Source organism: Mesoplodon mirus (genome assembly GCF_964341445.2).
Source record: "Mesoplodon mirus genome assembly, chromosome: 11".
NCBI lineage: Eukaryota > Metazoa > Chordata > Mammalia > Artiodactyla > Ziphiidae > Mesoplodon > Mesoplodon mirus.
The window spans coordinates 35,606,019-35,626,556 of record NC_138987.1 but is presented as its reverse complement, the minus strand read 5'-3'; the positions used below and the strand labels follow the sequence as shown (position 1 = coordinate 35,626,556).

The window sequence follows — 20,538 nt, the reverse complement described above, 5'->3', positions numbered from 1 at the left end:
ATTGCCTGAAATTACAGTTAATCTATGACAAAAATTTGATACAGTTTGCCCTCAACTTTGACAACTCTCCAAGTGTTCATAACATTACTAGAAAAGAATTGCGAACTCAGAAGAAATTTTTTCTAAAATATCAGTAATAAAAAATTTTTGATCTAACATGCTAGAGGAAAGACTAAATTATCTTTCCATTCTCATTGTGGAAAGTGATACAAAATTGTTGTTTCATAAAGAAGTGATCAAAGTTTATGCAACCTTAAAAAGAAAAAATATTATGGAGGTGTTCAAGAAAATTAAATTCGTTTCTGGATTTTGTGATGTTTGTGTTGTCAGCTTTTTAAAATTACAAATTGCAATTTGTGTCTGCAAGATTTCTCCCACAATTTGTGTTGTGATTTCCTGTTCTAAATAAATATTCTCCTTCCTACCTAGTTTTGGTTTTGTCATTTTCTGTTCTTTATTCTTCATGTAAGCTTCAGTCACCAGAAACGTGTATCCCTTGTTTATAACCATCTAACATATATTTTATTTATTTATTTAGGACTTTCTACCTCTTCCAGAATGCATACCCTAACTTAGAGAATAGTAAAGGCTCTGGGAGGACCTTCCTCACTGGCTACTCTTTCTCACTTTCCTTTGTGGATTCCTCCTCTCCAATCACTAAATAGTGGACTGACCCTCCTCCTGGGGTTGGTCCTTGGGTCTCCTCTGTTTACCTTCCCTTCCTGGGTGGCTCATCCAGTCCAGTTTAAATATCCTCCATCTGCCATTGACGCCCCACATTTCTATCTCCATCCCAGACCCCACCCATGAAGTGGACTCATGGGCCATGTGAGTACCTGAATGTCTAATAGGCCCTCAAACTTAACACTTCCAAACCAAGCTTCTGATTTTTTGCCTCAACCTTGTTCCTCTCACAGTTCTCCCCGTCTTAGTTAAGGGCAACTCCATTCTTTCAGTCCCTCAGGCCAAAGACTCAGAACCACCCTTGTACTGAGTCTTCCTCACAGCACACATTCAATGCATCTGCCCTTGCTTGGCTCTACCTTCAAAATGTTCCCAGACTCAATTCTCACCATCTTGCCTCTATCATTCTAGTCTAAGCCACTATCACCTCATTTGCATTGTAGCAGCTTCCTCACCGTTCCTGCTTCCAGTTCTCCCTATTTGTAGAATTGCATTTGAATGGAAATTTCAGACATTGCTTGGCAGCACATTTAGTCTGCTTAGAAATCCAACTTTGACCTGAGAGCAGCTGGACCCCCATTGTGGACTATGAAATGTTTGATCACAGGGTGTTTGATTTTGCAAGTCTCCCTGGTTAATGGAAAACCAGTACTTCAAAGAGAATGAAACTGGGCAGAACAAAGCTCCTGGTGTAATTTTACCTGGGAGAGTTGGCTGAGAGGATTCAGCAGCTGAAAAGCTACCCTATTTCTCTTGATCTTCTTTTGCTTGGGATTTGAGGCAGGAAATTCTGACTCAGAAAAGCCATTAGTTATGTTTTATAGTCGTCCTGGGTTCTTCAGCTATGTTCATTTCAAGCCCCACTTCCCAAGAATCTCCAGTTTGTTTGTAGTTCATGTACTGTCTGGTTTGTTTCACTCTCCTGAGATGATCTCAGAAGACTCCGCTCACTGCCTTTTGGGGCAGGAGTGTGTAGGCCTTGAGAGACCAGTAGCTGAGTCTTTATAAATCAGAGCTAGAAGTGTCTTTAGGGATCATCTGGTATAGGAATCCACTAGATAGAAAAAAACAATGAATGTTTCCTGAATGCATGTTAAGTTGTAGCCTTCTTTCACAGAGAATATTGAAGACTGTTGTTCTTGCCTGCAAATAAATATTCACTTACTTTTCTTAAGACACAGTGCCCTCTCTCTGCAGTCTAAAAGATCAATAGATCAATTCTCAAATTGTTAAAAATATAATTGTCATGCTATATATCTTGATTGGAGCGGTAGTCACCTAAGTGTATACATTTGTCAAAAATCACCAGCCTTGTGCACTTAATCCCCTTGTGTGTGGGGGGATTTTACTGTATATACTTTATACCTCAAAAAATTTGATTTAAAAATTGTAAGTAGGGACTTCCCTGGTGGCACAGTGGTTAAAAATCTGCCTGCCAATGCAGGGGACATGGGTTCGAGCCCTGGACCGGGAAGATCCCACATGCCACAGAGCAACTAAGCCCGTGCACCACAACTACTGAGCCCACGTGCCACAAATACTGAAGCCTGCGTGCCTAGAGCTCGTGCTCCACAACAAGAGAAGCCACCACAATGAGAAGCCCACGCACCACAACGAAGAGTAGCCCCCACTTGCTGCAAAGAGAAAGCCCGTGCACAGCAATGAAGACCCAATGCAGCCATAAATAAATAAATTTATTTAAAAAATTATAAGTAAAATTAACAAATAACTAACCAAAAATTTTTGGAACCTACACAATAGACAAAAGAGTAATGCCACTAAGAGATTAAAAACGTAATTCTACTACCAATAAAGAGTGAGCTTATTTAATCATTAATAAAGGAAACAGCAGTATGACAGAGCTGGCTTGAAAAGAATTTGAGAATAGTTAATGGGCAAAGGAATGATGAAATACAACTACTAAATTAGATCCAAATCTGTATCCTGCCCTACAGAATAATAAAACCATAACCTTTGGGATTATCTTCTCCACTGGACATACAAAAATTATTGTACCTTATCAGTTTCCTGAAAGCTAACTTCTAACTTTACAGATTTATAAAACATCACTGAGTCCTAGTCAATTGTTAGTCACAGTTAAACTTCCCCAGAGTCAGATGTCCCTTATGTGGGTTTATTAGAAATACTCTAGCATGACATTAAGAAGTCACATAATCACTGTATGTCATGTTTTTAGATACTAAATAATTTTCCTCCACACTAGTTTTCATTACTCCACACTTGATAAAGACAAGCGATATTTTAATTTACTGTTAACTCCATTTAAGAAAAACGTCACTGGGAATTCCCTGGCGGTCCAGTGGTTACAACTCCGAGCTTCCACTGAGGGGGCGTGGGTTCGATCCCTGGTCGGGGAACTAAGATCCCACAAGCCGTGTGGCGCGAAGAAAAAAAGAAAAACAACATCACAAGTATGAAAAGTATGAGGATAAATGGCAATTGTATTTAGGCCTCAGTGTGGAGGTAACAGAGTGGGAGAGTGGTGGGGATGCAGCACACCCCATCTAAAGAGGAGAGTTGCTGTGCAGCTCCAGCCAACTGGTCCTGTATTGCCATATCTTCTCTCTCTTTTTTATTTTTTTTGGCCACGCTGCGCGGCTTGGGGCATCTTAGTTCCCCACCAGGGACTGAACCCCGGCCCTCGGCAGTGAAAGTGCAGAGTCCTAACAACTGGACCGCCAGGGAATTCCCTCTTCTCATTTTTAAGAGAATCTGGAAATCAAAAGTTTTATGTTAAAGCTCTCAATTTTTATATGTTGGCAACTAGTTCAAATTGCTCTTAAATATTGTGTAGCATACATGGAATCTAAAAAAACGGTACTGATGAACCTCATGGCAGGGCAGGAATAAAGACGCAGACGTAGAGAACGGACTTGAGGGCACAGGGCTGGTGGGGGGGGGGTTGGGGAGGGGAAGCTGGGACAAAGTGAGAGAGTAGCAGACATACATACACTACCAAAGGCAAAATGGATGGCTAGTGGGAAGCTGCTGCACAAGACAGGGAGGGCAGCTCGATGCTTTGTGACCACCTAGAGGGGTGGGATAGGGAGGGTGGGAGGGAGGAACAAGGTGGGGGGATATGGGGATATATGTATACATACAGGTGATTCCCTTTGTTGTACAGCAGAAACTAACACAACATTGTAAAGCAATTATACTCCAATAAAGATATTTTTAAAAAAACATATAATAAACTCTGATTTGGGTATTAAAAAAAAAGAAAATTCACTGATTATTTTGATTAATTAATTAACTTGCTTTAGGTGAATGGGAAGAAATAAAGTACATTTGTGGTATTTTGGGGGAAAAAAAAGGACTGTGGATAAAACTACAGAAAGCCACAGCTTTCTTTATCACATCTGAAGCCATGGGAAGGAAGCGGCTGGTGGCATTGAGACAGCAGGGACAACCTGCTTTTTGATCTTTTCTCTTGTGCCCCTGTTGATACAAAGACATAAAATGTAAAACAAAAGCAAAAAAATAAAATACCGTGTAGGCCAACAGGATGAGGGAAAGAATAAAAGGAAAGCCAAGCCAGCCTGAGCCAGTGTCAATAGCTGACCTAGAACAATACCTTCTGATGGGAAGATTGAAGCCCAAAGAAAGGAAACAGTTGCCTCCAAATCATGAGGTGAGTCACGGCAGAGTAGGACTTAGAACACAAGCTCTTGGATTCCCAGGCAGAAGCTTTTCCCCCAAAGCAACATTGTAGGTACTTTCTTTGTCTCCTGTTAAGTGCTTCATGTTCTATTTCCTGATTGACCAAACATAAATGACTTGTGTATGCATGCTTGCAGCACCCTCAGGTCAAGTTCATGCCAGTGTTATGTGCCCACAGTTGCCTAGGATTTGCATGGGCCCTAGCCTGCATCTAAACTTTTTATAATAACAACAATAGCTACCATATTTTGAGCCCTAATTCTGTACCCAGCTCTGTACTAGGTGCTTTACTCACATTATATTATTTAGTCCTTGTGATAACCACATGATATAGGTACTACTCTTTTATTTATTTATGTATGTATTTATTTTTGTCTGCGTTGGGTCTTTGTTGCTGCGCGCAGGCTTTCTCTAGTTGCGGCAAGTGGGGGCTACTGTTCGTTGCGGTGCGTGGACTTCTCCTCTCGGTGGCTTCTCTTGTTGCGGAGCATGGGCTCTAGAGCACAGGCTCAGTAGTCGTGGCTCGCGGGCTCCAGGCACGCAGGCTTCAGTAGTTGTGGTGCACTGGCTTAGTTGCTCCACGACACGTGGGATCTTCCCGTACCAGGGCTCGAACCCATGTCCGCTGCCTTGGCAGGCAGATTCTTAACCACTGCACCACCAGGGATGTCCGATATAGGTAGTACTCTTACCTTCATTTTATGGATAAGGAAACTGAAGATAAGCAAAGGAAAGTCACTTGCTCAAAGCTATAAACCCACTCATTTGTGGCTTCAGAACTGGTGGTCTGGGCTTCCCTGGTGGCTCAGTGGTTGAGAGTCCGCCTGCCGATGCAGAGGACACGGGTTCGTGCCCCGGTCCGGGAAGATCCCACATGCCACGGAGCGGCTGGGCCCGTGAGCCATGGCCGCTGAGCCTTCGCGTACGGAGCCTGTGCTCTGCAACGGGAGAGGCCACAGCAGTGAGAGGCCCGCATACCGCAAAACAACAACAAAAACAAAAACAAAAAAACTGGTGGTCTGTGGCTTCCCTGGTGGCACAGCGGTTGAGCCCTGGTCCCGGAAGATCCCACATGCCGCGGAGCAACTAAGCCCGCGAGCCACAACTACTGAGCCTGCACTCTAGAGCCCACGAGCCACAACTATTGAAGCCTGCGCGCCACAATGAAGAGTAGCCCCCACTTGCCACAACTAGAGAAAACCCCGCGCGGAGGAACAAAGACCCAACTCAGCCAAAAATAAATAAATACATATATTAAAACAAACCAACAAAACTGATGGTCTTAACCAATGGGCTACTATTTTTACTCATTCATTCATTTAATCAATCAGTCAGTCAAATAGCTACAACATGCTGGTGCCAGTTGCTGAGCCAGGCATTATGAGGGAATACAGCTTCATAGACCCAAGTTCCAGTCTAAAATCCTGCTGGTGAGGCTAACTGGGTCCAATTCAACCCACATCCCGTTCTTCCAGTCCAAAATAACAAGTGGTTCTTGCAACACACAGAGGGTTGGGCTATGTACTTCAACAAAGTTGATTTAAAAATTAGAAGTAACGGCCACCCCTAGATGTTTAGGGATCCTGTTTAAATTAAAAGATTTCTGACAATGCAAACATCTTCGTAGACCAGATGGTTTGAAGACCCACTGATAGGAGAAAGACACTGATTGCAAAGACAACTGGGTCAGAATCATCAAGGGTCTTGACTGCTACGATAAAAGGTTTGGACTTTAGCCTGAGCTCAATGGGCAAGCAGATCCTAGAGATGTGAAGAGAACTGTACTTTAGACAGCAAGTACACCTTTGGTTCTTCACAGAGGGACTGGAGGGATGACGACAATTTTGCAGGTTATTACACGGAAAAAGAGGAGAAATGAATAATAAAGTTATTTCAGGGTACATTCAGCAGGAGTGAGGTATAAATATCCAGATGTCACTTAAATTTTCTGGAGGCAGATTTCCAGTAGGCTCTTCATTAAAGAGATCAGCGTGATGGAAAGAGAGGACTTTTCTGGGTTCAAATCCCAGTCCTCCAAATTTCTAGTCCTGTACCCCTGGACAATTCATATGACATCTAGGGACTACAATTTTCTAATCTGCAAAGTGGGTATAATAATATCTACCTGCTAAGACACTTGTGAAGGAGAACTATATGGTAAAATACGTATCAAGCACTTGGTAAATGGTACACGTTCAATGTTTCTTTCTTTCCTCGGTTTCCTTCTAGCTACAAGGGGAGTTGGCATATGTCCTTCTCCCGCATCGGGCAGAGGAGGAGAGTTCAAATAAACATTTTCTCCATACATTACAATGATAAACCTCATAGTGGTGTTCTGAGAACACTGCAAAATCTGAAAGTGCTTTTCAACTGTCAGAGAAAGATTACATTTTTTTTTGTTTTTCTAATTTTCTTATTTATTTTTCGCTGTGTTGGGTCTTTGCTGCTGCGCGGGGTTTTCTCTAGTTGTGGCGAGCAGGAGGCTACTATTCGTTGAGGAGCGCGGGCTTCTCATTGTGGTGGCTTCTTTTGCTGCGGAGCACCGGCTCTAGGCGCAAGAGCTTCAGTAGTTGCTGCTCGCGGGCTCCAGAGCGCCGGCTCAGTAGTTGTGGCGCACGGGCTTAGTTGCTCTGCGGCACGTGGGATCTTCCCGGACCAGGGCTCCAACCTGTGTCCCCTGGATTGGCAGGCGAATTCTTAACTACTGCGCCACCAGGGAAGCCCAAACTTATATTTTCACTGCGTTGAATGACAAGGAACAACTTTTGCCTGGACACAACCTTCCTCTCAAGAGAGCTGGGCCTCCATGAACAAGTCCGTGATCTCTCTGGTTTCAGCTCCTCGTCTATAAAATAGGGATGGTCCTCCTTGCTCACTTTATAGAAGTGTTTGTGGGATTCAGGGTTGTGAAAATTCTACAGAACAGTGCACCTGGGAGGGGTTGCTAAGCTCATCATCAGCTGTTTGCGGAACACTTCCGCTTCCGGCTCTGACTTCTCCCATCCCACTTGAGCATCTCAGAGGGCACCGAGCCTGATTCTGCGTCCAGGACCTAGCACAGAGAATTACCTGGGTCAGTGACTGGCTCTCGGACTCAAGCGTCGGTCGCTCTGGTGTTGAATTATAGAATTCTTTGTAAATCAGTGATCAACCCCAGGGTTACCGAGAGAACGAACGGGATCTATCGCATTTAGAAACTATCACTCCACAGTCCGTGTTGCTAGCCCCACATTTTAACATATTCTCACTTTCCTACTTACATTCTGTATTTGTGGGAAGTTCTGTGTTGTTGTTGTTGTTTTTAACGGTCATTGATTTACACACTTTCTTATCTCTCAATCCCTTTCCTTTGGCTTCTTCACTCCTTTGTGATTGGCTGCAAATCATCTTAACATGATTGGCTAGGGCATCTGCCCGTTATCTTTCCCTTGATCCGATGGGAGAAATGGGAAGAAAAAAAAGTGTATTAAACTCGGCTGTTTTATTGGTTCCGCTTAGGGACGTACGGCGAGGACGTGGGCATCTCAAATTTATGATTGGTTCTTATATCCGTCAGTCACGCTGCAGCGAACCAAGTTCTGTGGCCCGTACTACTCCCGATTGGCTGTAGGGGGTGGGGTTTAGGCCGAAAGGGTTTTCATTAGTCCGGAACTGCCCCGCTTGCGGCCCGAGCCCGCCCCCTGTTCGGTTGCCGTGGTTGCAGGCCAGGCCCGCCCGCTTGTCCTCTGACAGCGAGGCTTAGGGCGGAGGGAAGCGGGTCGGTCGGTCCGTCAAGCACGAGGCTCCCGCGGCCAGGCCAGCACGGAGCCGTTGCCATGGCAGCCGCCGCCGGGGGCGCGGACGAAGAGTCGCGCTCTGGCCGCTCGAGCTCAGATGGCGAGTGCGCGGTGGCGCCAGAGCCGCTGACGGGCCCTGAGGGCCTTTTCTCCTTCGCCGACTTCGGGTCTGCGCTGGGCGGCGGCGAGGGGCTCCCGGGCCGGGCGGCCGGCGGGGCCCAGTCCCCGCTACGCTACCTTCACGTCCTGTGGCAGCAGGACGCGGAGCCCCGCGATGAGCTGCTCTGTAAGATCCCCTCCGGCCGGCTGAGGCGCGCCGCCAGGCCCCACCGCCGGCTCGGGCCCACTGGCAAGGAGGTGCACGGTGAGGAGCGCGGCTGGAGGCGGGGCTGGCCCTCGGCTGAGAATCGGGCCCTGATCTCCCCAGCCCGTCCAGGATGGTGTCCTCCGACGTCTGAGCTACGGACCTGGAGTGACCCCTGAGTCCACTTTCAGTACCAATAGTAGTATTATAGCTGCTAAGGACCATGAGTGTAAAAAAAGTAGTTTTCCTGCTCAGAACCAGTCCCGATGGCTTTTCACATTTGGTAGTTCCTGAATAGAAACTTTTCCTAACTCCAGGTGTTTATTTGTAGATAATAAATGGGATACTGGAGAATATTATCATATCAGAGCCAAGTCCTACCAACTTATTTCTTTAACTGCACAGACCTGGATTGGACTTTTCTATCTCATTTAGGCCTTAGGCAAACTATAGAACCTTTCAGCTTTAGTTTTCTCATCTGTAGAATGGGTATGGTATGCTTTACAGGTATGTTGCCAGAGTTATTAAGTAAGGTAAGGAATATATAGTTATTATTCTGCCTTTGTTGTGTGCCAAACACTGTTGGGTGGTTTGTGATCATTTCTGATCCTCGTAAAAACTCACTGAGATCCAGATACTGTTCCCATTTTACTGAAGGTGAAACTGAGGTTCAGAGAAATTGTCTTGCTCCAAGTCACATAGCTAGAAATTGGCTATGCTGGTATTAGAACTCCTGCTCTGGTACTTCTACCATATTGTCTTTTACATTTTATGGATGCCATGGAAACCAACACCCTGAAAGTTTTAAGAATGGGGACTTTTAGGGTCCCTTTAATACCTACTCATATCTTAGTGGTGTTATGAAGATTAAATGAAAATTTGAAAGTGCTGTATGAATGTAAGGAATCGTTATATATATGAATTGCAATTTTTGTCCATTTCTCTGATGATAAAGGCATTGCTTTCTGTTAGCCTCTAATATACAGGTAGTGTCATTGTGGAGAAAAAAGTTTCTGCATAGGAATCATCAAATTTAAGTAAGTCATTTGGGAGTGGTCTGTTTTGAAGGAGGATGTAAGATTATCTGTGTAACGAGCTCACAGAGTGCTTCCGTGTAAATCATCTCATTTGGTCTTTGCAACGACTCAGGCCTGTCAGGAAAGAGCTCAACCTTGTTTTGCAGGCGATAGACCTGAGGCCCAGGGGGTTAACTAACTTGTTCACGGTCACCCAGCTCCAACAAGTGGCAGAGCCAATATCTGGCTCCAAAGACCTTGGAGGAGGGCCTCCCTGGTGGCGCAGTGGTTGAGAGTCCACCTGCCAGTGCAGGGGACACGGGTTCATGTCCCAGTCCGGGAAGATCCCACATGCCGCGGAGCGGCTGGGCCCGTGAGCCATGGCCGCTGGGCCTGCACGTCCGGAGCCTGTGCTCCGCAACGGGAGAGGCCACAACAGTGAGAGGCCCGCGTACCGCAAAAAGAAAAAAAAAAAAAAAAAAAAAAGACCTTGGAGGATTTGCTCCAAAATGTGGCTTTTGCACTGGCTGTGTCACATTTCAGGTTTCTCCTAGTTCCCAGGGTAGTGTCACTTGTATCCTGGCCCCTTTCTTTCTCTTTAGATGCTACTGTGGCTGAATGGTGGGTAGCTAGGAAGCCATCACTTTTTGCTTCATCATGGCCGTTGCTGTTTTTTTTTTTTTTTAACTGGCACTCTTATTGTCTTCACAGCTCTGAAGAGGCTGAGGGACTCAGCCAATGCCAACGATGTGGAAACAGGTGAGTGTGCAGAGTGAGTCCAGCTCCCTGGTCTGGTCAGGGAAGGAAAAATCCAGGTAACCAATATCTGGGAAGACAGTGCTTGAATTCTGCTGGCTCACCCCTGGGACCAGGCTTGCTGTACTTATTGTATAACTGCAGTCATCTTGCAGATGACAAGTTTGGCTCAGATGCTCACTCTTCCCATGCTTCCCTGTCACCCTGTACTTCCTGATATCATAGCGTTTATCACCCTGTGGGCTCCATGGTGGTGGGGACCATGTCTGCTTTTGTATCCCTGGCACCCAGCCACAGAGTAGGAACTTTTTGCAACTTGTGGTTAATGGGAATGAATAGTCAATTTGAAGTGCCAGGAGAGCCACCACCTTCAACTGCTCCCTGAGGCCTTGTGGTAGTTGGGTCAGTGGTTCTCCAACTTTAGTTGACAGAACATCTGAAAGGCATGGGAGGGGCTCCTAGCAGGACACCACTTTGCTTTTTGTTGTTGTTCTTCACCATTTGCTAGCTGACAGGGCAGTAGCAACATCAAAGCTACAAGACAAGCCATAGGAAAAAAGTTTTCATTGTATCCACTGACTTAATTCTTTCTGTGAATCAGGGGAAAGTGGTATATGGGTTTTCTTTGGCTGCTGTAACAAATTACCACAAAGATAATGTTGTAAAACAACACAAGTTTATCATCAGACAGTTCTGTAGGTCGGAAGTCTAACACAGGTCTCACCAGGCTGAAATCAAAGTGTCCGCAGGGCTGTATTTCTTTCTGGAGGCTCAAGGGAGATCTGTTTCCCTGCCTTTTCCACCTTCTGAGGCCGCCTGCATTCCCTGGCTCGTAGTCTTCTACCTTCATCTTCAAAGTCAGCCGAGGGATAGGAGAGCCTGTTTATAGCAGGCGTGGAGAGAAGGTCGTTCCCCTCAGGGAGCTGGGCGTTAAAACACAGGCCTTGAGTGGGTCCCTTATCCCTGGCAGAGCATAGTGAGCAGGCCTGGAAACTGGAGGGGTTTTCAGCTCTCTCCACTTTTATCTCTTTTCCATGAACTTTAATATTGTGGAATATTTGGGTAGCAACCTATATAGCTTTTCAAGGAAAGATGATGTGTTCTCTTTTTAATATCTCGAGTGTGTGGCCAGAGAATATTTTAATTATACTTCCATTTCACAGAAAGTCTAGTTTATCTTTTTTTATAATGGGTTTATTTTCTTTTATTTTCTTTCTCACATTTATTTACTTAAAGATTTATTAATTTTTTTTTTTTTGGCTGTGTTGGGTCTTAGATGAGGCATGCGGGATCTTTTGTTGCGACGCGTGGGCTTCTCTCTAGTTGTGACGTGTGGGTTTTCTCTTCTCTAGTCGTGGCACGCAGGCTCCAGGGCACGTGGGCTTTGTAGTTGTGGTGCACAGGTTCCAGAGCACATGGACTCTGTAGGTTGCGGCACGTGGGCTCTGTAGGTTGCGGCATGCAAGCTCTCTAGTTGAGGCGCATGAGCTCAGTAGTTGTGGCGCTCAGGTTAGTTGCCCCGTGGCATGTGGGATCTTAGTTCCCCAACCAGGGATTGAACCCACATCCCCTACATTGGAAGGCCGATTCTTTTTTTTTTTTTTTTTTTTTTTTTTGCTGTACGCGGGCCTCTCACTGTCGTGGCCTCTCCCGTTGCAGAGCACAGGCTCCGGACGCACGGGCTCAGTGGCCATGGCTCACGGGCCCAGCCGCTCCGCGGCATGTGGGATCTTCCCGGACCGGGGCACGAACCCGCATCCCCTGCATCGGCAGGCAGACTCTCAACCACTGCGCCACCAGGGAAGCCCTGGAAGGCCGATTCTTAACCACTGGACCACCAGGGAAGTCCCTCTCTCTTTTTTAAATTGAAGTATAGTTGACGTACAATATTATGTAAGCTACAAGTGTACAGTATAGAGATTCACAATTTTTACAGGTTATACTCCATGTATAGTTATTATAAAATACTGGCTATATTCTAGTTTATCTTTTTTTTTAAATTTATTTTTGGCTGTGTTGGGTCTTCATTGCTGTGCACAGGCTTTCTCTAGCTGTGGTGAGCAGGGGCTACTCTTCGTTGTGGTGCAAGGACTTCTCATTGTGGTGGCTTCTCTTTGTTGTGGAGGACGGGCCCTAGGCATGTGGGCTTCAGTAGTTGTGGCATGTGGGCTCAGTAGTTGTGGCTCGGGGGCTCTGGAGCGCAGGCTCAGTAGTTGTGGCTTATGGGTTTAGTTGCTTCGCGGCATGTGGGATCTTCCTGGTCCAGGGCTTGAACCCGTGTCCCCTGCACTGGCAGGCGGATTCTTAACCACTGCGCCACCAGGGAAGTCCCACATCTAGTTTATCTTGAATCAGGTGTCCACATGGTGGTTTTATTATTTTGGTGGAAATGCTGTAATTTTCCATTCAGAGTCTGTGACACATCCATCTTCAAATCTAAGTGGCTCTTAGATTTACCAGGCTCTTGCCGGACTCTGACAGCGAAAGTGGCTGTAGGTTAGCCTCTTCATTCCTTTTCCTCTATGGTTACCATTTTTGTTTAATGTTTCTCTGCATGTTTGTTGGTTTTTTTGGTATAGGTTAGCAATTATAGTGGATGTAAAATTTATACCCTGCTATTGTTAAATCGTAAGTGCCTTTATGTGAATTCATAATCATTTAAAAGATTTTAAATGTGAAAATAATATGTGCATTTAAAATGTTTTGAAAATTAGAAAAATCTTCATGAAAAACATCCTTAATGTCAGCAAAGGAATCTCTGTTAATATTTTGGTGAATATCCTTCTTGTCCTTTTTCCTATGCAGAGGAATTTTCTTGAAGGGCTTGCAAACTGTGCTGTATATACAGTTTTGTAGCCCGCATAATGTTTTGTGTATCATAAACGTTTTTCATAGTCTTCATAACCATTTGTTTTTTCAAAACGGAAGCGTTATTTTTTCCTATTTATAGAATGAATATGTAGCTGTACAATTTTTTTGAAGTTTATAAAGTAAAAAGTAGAAATCACCTTGTAATTCCAAGCCTCAGTTATAACCACAATTTGTAATGGATGCACATGATGCCTTCAGAGGGACAAAGCAGGAGTTATTTAGTCAGTCACATGTTTGCACACTGGTTTTTCATTTTTAAGATAATTTCCCAGGAATGGGGTTGTTACATCAAAGGATACGCACATCTTGATGGCTTCTGATAGATGTTGCTAAAGTGCTTTCCATAAAGACTGTAGCTGCACAAATCACAAAACTGGAACTGACTATTTTAGCTTTGCTTTGTCTCTTGGATACTGGCTCCCGTTTGGTGGTGAACACCGAGGTGACTGGAAGCTCCTCCTCCTCCTCCACTCTCATGACCCTTTCCCACCACCTTCATTCGTTCATTTATTCAATCAGTCAGCAACATTCGTGGAGCAGGGCAAGTCATATCTCGGTCCAGGATATTAAGAAACAAAACAAAAAACCTACAGAATAGTTGGAGAAGACGAGTATAAAGCAACACCACTTCTAAAAAAAAAAAAAAAAAAAAAAAAAAACCGAGGAAACTGAAGTCCTATATTTGGTTGGAGAGGTGTAAATTCTCGAGCCAGAGAAGCCTGGGTTCCTAGTCGAGCTTGGCCTCCTGTTGGCTTGGGCTGGAGTCTGTCTCCTGATCTGTACCGTGGATGTGATACTGTGCTGAGTGGTTGAGGGGTTTGGCAGTCAGGTACCTGATGCCGGGCTGCTGCTCCGTCTACAGTCGTAGTTACTCTAAAACAGCACAACGTGTTAACATGAAGCAGCAGGATGAACAGGGCCCTGTGGGGATGCAGGAGAGGGGGCAGGTCACTCAGCCTGAGATGAGAGAGATTCACAAAGCAGGAGATACCTAGATTTCATTTGAAAGACTCAAGTCCTTCAGAGGTTTGCTGGGGGATCACTAAGAGCATTTTGTTTCTTGCTCTAAGTGATGTTTGGCAGCAATTTCTGCCTTTCAGTTGACGTGGACGTGTAATGCATAAGGCCTCACATTTTATAATGGCTCTGCACTTTTCAAGGAAGGAATTTCTCATCCATTATTCTCATTACAGCAACTCTGGAGGTTAGCAGGGCAGAGATTCCTCCCATTTGCTGGTGAATGGGAGCCCAAATCTAGGCCTTCCCACTGCCCCATGCTGTTGGCAATGAACTCCTTTCCTTTTTGCTTCGTTTAGCCTGGGACTTGGTCTGTGTGGCAGAGCCTGTGCTCTGTCCACTCTAAAGGGCTGCCTCCTGGGCGCAAAGTAAGAATCAGCCCACAGCTCTCTCGGCTGTGTCCAGCTGGAATGGATGTGTAGCCAGATGCAGGTAGAGGGGCGGGGCCAGAGTCTATGCTGGCGATTTCCGTGACTCCCATATTTCTGACCCTGAGGGCCGAGATTCTTCTATGATGTTTTATCCCTAGACACGTAGTTTGAGCACCCAGAATACGGGCCCTCAGTTGTGCCCTCAGGAGAACGAGTCCCTTGTCATTGGCAGTCCCCATGGGGCCAGCCTCTAGGAGGGACTAGCTCCCCCAAACATTGTCAGTGCCTTGCCTGGAGGGGCCCCTGAGCATCCCCATCCATCCCCTGGGGCTGCAGCCTGGCTAACACTTGCCACTCTCTCCACTTGCTCCCTCTGTCTTGGTGGTGTCAGTGCAGCAGCTGCTGGAAGACGGCGCGGATCCCTGTGCAGCTGACGACAAGGGCCGCACAGCCCTACACTTTGCCTCCTGCAACGGCAATGACCAGATTGGTGAGTCCTGGGGAGGGAGAGGGAGGGAGGCTGGGCGAGTAGCATCACTTCAGAGGGGCTGGGGGAGGATCTGCTGTCTGCTCAGCCAGGTGCTGGATATAAGGAAGACCCGGCCCCTCTCACTCCTTTAGCCCGTGGAACTGGCACTGCCAGACCAGGCCAGGGGTCCACCTGGGGAAAGAATATGATTGCCTCTGAGGTCGGACCAGTCCTTCAAGACGTTCAGGCAACATTTACTCAGTGCTAAGGGCAGCAGCGGGACAGCCCCCCCTTTTTTATAAGTTTTTTTTTGGATGTGGTATAACTTATAAACAGTGAGCTTTCTGTGTGTATACACTGCTGTAACCGCCTCCTGGATCAAAATATAGAATATTTTCAGCACCCAGCAGCCTGCCTCATGCCCCTTCCAGTCCTTACCCCTGCGTGGACCTTGATCACCATAGATTAGTTTTGCCTGTTTTTCAATTTCACATAAATAGAAGCACAGAATACGCACTCTTTTGTATCTTGAATTCTTTCACCCAAAATTATATCCTTGAGGGACTTCCCTGGTGGTCCAGTGGTTAAGGCTCTGCGCTTCCAATGCATGGGGGAGGGTTCTATCCCTAGTCGGGGAACTAGGATCCCATATGCTGCGCGGCCAAAAAAAAAAAAAAAAAAGGAATTATATTCTTGAGACTCATCCCTGAAGGTTGTGAGTAATGGTAGCTCTTTGCTCTCGTTACTGGCTGGTGTTTCATCGTGTGACGGACCACGGTTCACCCATTCTACTATTGATGGGCATTTGTGTTTTTTCCAGGTCTGGGCTATTAGGAGGAGCAAAGCTGCTAGGAACATTTTTGTACATGTGACTTGATGGATAGAAGCACTCATCTGTGTTAGAATTGTTGGCTCACTGGGGTACACACATGTTTAGCTAGTGTGTATTACCGAACTTTTCCCAGAGATGGTTCTACCAATACACACCCCCACCAGCACTGTGAGAGAGTTCCACATTTTCCCACACCCTTGGCAGTGCTTGGTATTATCGCTTGTAAACGTTAGCCCTTCTAGCATAGTGGTATCTCCTTGTGGTTTAATTTGCGTTTCCCTGATGGTCAGTAATGTTGAGCACATCTTCAGGTATTTATTGGCCATTTTTGTATCCTCTTTTGTGAAGTATCTGTTCAAGTCTCTTGTCCATTTTTTTTTAACAAGTTGCCTATCTTTTTCTTATTGATTTGTAGAAATTCTTTATATATACTGGATATAAATCATTTATTAAATATAAATGACTTTTTCTCAGTTTGCCTGTTTGTTCTCTGAATGTTCTCATTTGATGAACACAAGTTCTTAATTTTAATTTTATTTTTATTTATTTATTTATTTATTTATATTTGGCTGCTTTGGGTCTTCGTTGCTGCACACGGGGTTTCTCTAGTTGTGGCGAGCGGGGGCTACTCTTTGTTGCGGTGCACAGGCTTCTCATTGCGGTGGTTTCTCTTGCTGCGGAGCACAGTCTCTAGGAGCGCGGGCTTCCGTAGTAGTGGCTCGCAGGCTCAGTAGTTGCGGCGCACGGGCTTAGTTGCTCCACGGCATGTGGAATCTTCTGGACCAGGGATCGAACCTGTGTGCCCTGCATTGGCAGGCGGATTCTTTTCCACTGCGCCACCAGGAAAGTCCCACAAGTTCTTAATTTTAATGATTCCAATTTATCAATCTTTTCTTTTTTATGGTTAGTATTTTTGTGACCTGTTTAGGAAATCTTTGCCTATCCCAAGGTTATGAAGATATTCTCCTGTTCTGTTCTACAGACCTGACTGTTATAGCTTTCGCATTTAGGTCCATGGTCCCTCTTGAATTAGTTTCTGTATATGTTGTGAGGTTCAGATTGGCCGTCTCATATGAGTTAGTCTGCCTGCACATCCATCTGGGTAATTGGTGAGCCCTGGTGATACCACAGCCCACCACTGATGTGACCTAGAGACTCGTAAGGAGGGGCTGCTCAGCATCTTCTATTGGCCTAATTCCCACTGTGGTGCTTGGCTGTGGAAGGAACAGAAAATGCCCTCAAGAGCCTTCACTAGCAGCCACTGCCATTGGAAGAACTTTCTTTAACCCCTGAAGTCTCAGTGCCGTAATACCTGCATAGGCCAGGGTCCCTCCCAGAATCCTCAGTTCCTGATCCTAGAGTCCTGCACATGAGCCTTAGGGGCGAATGAGCCAGTGAGTGAGTGAATGAAACAGCATGGGGGACTGTGTCAGCTTTCAATGTTCCCCACTTTGAGTGAGCCTCTTTAGCTAGGTTACAGGTGGGGGTTAGGGTGCTGCTCATAGAAGCCCCCAACAGCTCCTCTTGGGTTTTCCTGTTTCCAGTGCAGCTGCTTCTGGACCATGGAGCCGACCCCAATCAGCGAGATGGGCTGGGGAACACGCCACTGCACCTGGGTAAGTGCCTGGCAAGCTGCCAAGACACCCTTCTCTGCAGCACAGACAGGCTCCTCTGATGAAGAGCCTGGGGTCCTGTGGGCTCCCAGCAGTCTCTGCTATCGTCTGGGGGGAGCCTGAGCCCCCAGAGCCACACTCCCCTTGGGCTGTGTCCCATGGCTGTCCCCATCCATCACTAGCTGGCTGTGCCTTGAGCAGAGCTGATTTCACAACCTGAACTGACTCACCAGCAGCTCTGTTAGGGGAGGTTCCCGCCTTGCGGCTGACTCACACTGTGGCTCATGGTGAGGCAGGTCCCGTCTCCAAGCCTCAGTTTCCCCAGCTGTACAGGGAGGGAGTCGTATTTGATCACCGAGTCCCTCCCAGTCGCTACCTTGGTGATGCCTTCTCAGGGGCGTGACCTGGCATTGGGACCCTCAGAGACATAGTCCTGCTCCCTCTGGTGGGCACCCAGGCCAAGCCCCAGTGGTCCTGGATTCTTAGTCTCTGTTCTTCTCCCTCAGCGGCCTGCACCAACCACGTCCCTGTCATCACCACACTGCTGCGAGGAGGTGAGTGGTCCCCTCCCCTTCTCCCTCCACCTCTCCCCCTCACCCCCAGCATGCTCACCTCTGCCTGCTCCCACAGGGGCCCGGGTAGATGCCCTGGACCGAGCGGGCCGCACACCCCTGCACCTGGCCAAGTCGAAGCTCAACATCCTGCAGGAAGGCCACTCCCAGTGCCTGGAGGCCGTGCGGCTGGAGGTAAAGCAGGTGAGTGCCCCCCTCAGCTGAGCCTGCGGCCCCAAGCAAACCCTGGGCAGGTGCTGCCCGAACCACAGACACGCCCACCTCCGGCACCAGGGCTCCTGGGTGGCTTCACGCGGACCCCAGCTGGCACCTGTTCCACTGTGCCCCTCGGCAGCAGCATCAGGCCACTTTGTGCCTCCCAGCACACCCTCAGCCAACCCTCTGGTTTCAGATCATCCAGATGCTGAGGGAGTACCTGGAGCGCCTGGGGCGTCACGAGCAGCGGGAGCGGCTGGATGACCTCTGCACCCGCCTCCAGATGACAAGCACCAAAGAGCAGGTGAGCCGCAGCTGCAGGTCCAGACCCAGGCCCTGGCCGGAGCCTCAGGGCCAGCCCACCCGTGCTCTGACGCAGGAGAAAGGCGTGGCTGCGGGCCTGTCGCCCACTGTGGACCTCAGAGCCTCTGTCTACTTCCTTTGAAGCTGCCCTGGCCCTTCTCTCTGGGGCGGTCTGAGACCACCTGGCAGCAAGGATTCAGCCTCGGACAGCTGCTCCCTAGTCACGGTGAAGCCACCACATGCCCTGCAGGGAGAGACAGTGTCTGCCCTCCATGCCTGTGGTGCTGCTGGGGGGACCCGGGGGCACCCCATAACAGAGCCTTGGTTTCATCCCTCAGGTGGATGAAGTGACCGACCTGCTGGCCAGCTTCACCTCCCTCAGCTTGCAGATGCAGAACATGGAGAAGAGGTAGCAAGAGAGGCTCCCTGCCCTCCCGCTGCGCCACTCTCCCCCACCCCACTGCCCTCTCATTACAAAGGAAAAGCCCAGTGCCTGGGACTTTGTCTGCCGAGGCCCTCACCCCCAGCTGCTGCGAGGCAGAGATGCTCTCTCACTGACCTCAGCGCCACTCCCAGCCACGGTCTCCATCATCCCTGGGGGCTAGGAAGGACTACAGCCCACAGCATCTTCCTTTGGCTCCCACAGCGCTGCAGCCACGCCTCACTCAGCTCTGGCCGACGCGCTATCCTAGCAGGCCTCACTCGTCCCATGGCCTCCCTGGCACCCTCGGCAGGCCCCAGACCCTTCTCTGTGTCCCTTTCCAACCGTGGGCTCATTGCGACCAGCAGGATTTGGCTTAGGGCAGGCACCCTCTGGCCTAGGGGGCTTCTGGGCTGGCCCCACACCTCTCACCAGCACTTAGGTTTAGGCTTGTCACCGGACTTTTAACGAGACATGGCAGTGAGTTTCTCTGGTTGGAAGGAGGGCGTTGGTGAAGCCTAGACCTTAGAAATACAAAGTTAGGAAGGGCCCGGCTGAACCCAAAGCAGGTAATCCCCAGCCTTTTTTCTCCCAATCATTGAAACACCAGGAGGGGGTCGCCATTCTGCAGCCTAGTTGTAGTAGGCGGAGGAGTGGCCCCCAGGATGGCCATGTTCTAATCCCAGGAGCCTGTGATCATTACCTTATATGACAAAGGGGACTTCGCAGATGTTATTAAGTTAAGGGTCTTTAGACAAGGCGACTGTCCTGGATTATCCAGGCGGGCCTGATATAATCACACAGATCCTTATTAGAGGGAAGCAGGAGCTCAGAGAGGAAGCAGGAGATGTGGTGACGGAAGCAAGAAATCGGAGTAACTCGAGGAAGGGGTCACAAGACAAGGAATGCAGGCGGCCTCCAGAAGCTGGAAGAGGCAAGGAAATGGATTCTCCCTTCAGAACTTCCGGAAGAGACCAGCCTGCTGATACCTTGACTTTAGCCCAGAGAGATTTCAGATTCTGACTGCCAGAACCATAAAAGAATAAATTTGTGTTGTTTGAAGGCCCAAAAACTCACTGCAAAGAAGTCCCACCCCGCCACCCCCCGCCGCTGCCACTTCTGCCCTGACGGGAGCAGACATTATTCCCCTTGGGGCTCGAACACACCAAAGGCTACGCCTCCTCCTGGAAGGGATCTGCCACAGCAGGAAGCCTGAAGGGAGGTCCTGCTGTGCCCAGCCCTCTCCCAGGAACCATTCGACTGCAGAGTAAATACAGACTTTTTCCAGAGCCTCCCTGTCTGCTCGGGCTCTGCCCCACCTTCGCTCTCACCTAGTTGGAATCCTGGCTGCTTTTCAGAGGAGGGGAGCTTGTCTCCCAAATCCCAGCTTGATCAGACCTGAACTGAACTCATGGGACCCAGCTGTTCCCCAGACCCTAAGGAAAAAAAGGGTCTTTCTGTGGGGCTGAGGTACAGGTCCGTGGCTGCCTCCAGGACCCTGGGAGAGGGGAGGCTGCAAGCCCCACCAGGTCGCCAGAGTTGGGGAAGGTACCCTCCCCAAGACTGAGGGGAGAGGAGGGCAGAGGAAGCAGTAAAGTGTGTCCATGCAACACAAGCTGCTGCTGATGTGAGCAAGGTGGCTGCTGGCTGGCCGTGT

At 47.9% G+C, this 20,538-nt stretch overlaps 1 protein-coding gene across 3 annotated transcripts; it reads left to right on the top strand.

Annotated features, from left to right (window-relative positions):
- Positions 1-8,034: 8,034 nt before the first annotated feature.
- On the top strand, positions 8,035-19,953 carry ANKRD54 (ankyrin repeat domain 54). Of its 3 annotated transcripts, none has more exons than XM_082636353.1 (8): positions 8,035-8,505; positions 10,173-10,220; positions 14,868-14,966; positions 17,327-17,393; positions 17,897-17,944; positions 18,021-18,145; positions 18,354-18,461; positions 18,799-19,953. In XM_082636353.1, the coding sequence occupies exons 1-7, from the start codon at positions 8,181-8,183 to the stop codon at positions 18,419-18,421; spliced, it is 780 nt and encodes a 259-aa protein (XP_082492479.1). In that variant the 5' UTR covers positions 8,035-8,180; the 3' UTR covers positions 18,422-18,461; positions 18,799-19,953. The 3 variants fall into 3 exon arrangements, with proteins under 3 accessions (XP_082492479.1, XP_082492478.1, XP_082492480.1); XM_082636352.1 differs by having other exon boundaries at positions 8,041-8,505; positions 17,322-17,393; XM_082636354.1 differs by having other exon boundaries at positions 8,372-8,505; positions 14,873-14,966; positions 17,322-17,393.
- Positions 19,954-20,538: the final 585 nt, after the last annotated feature.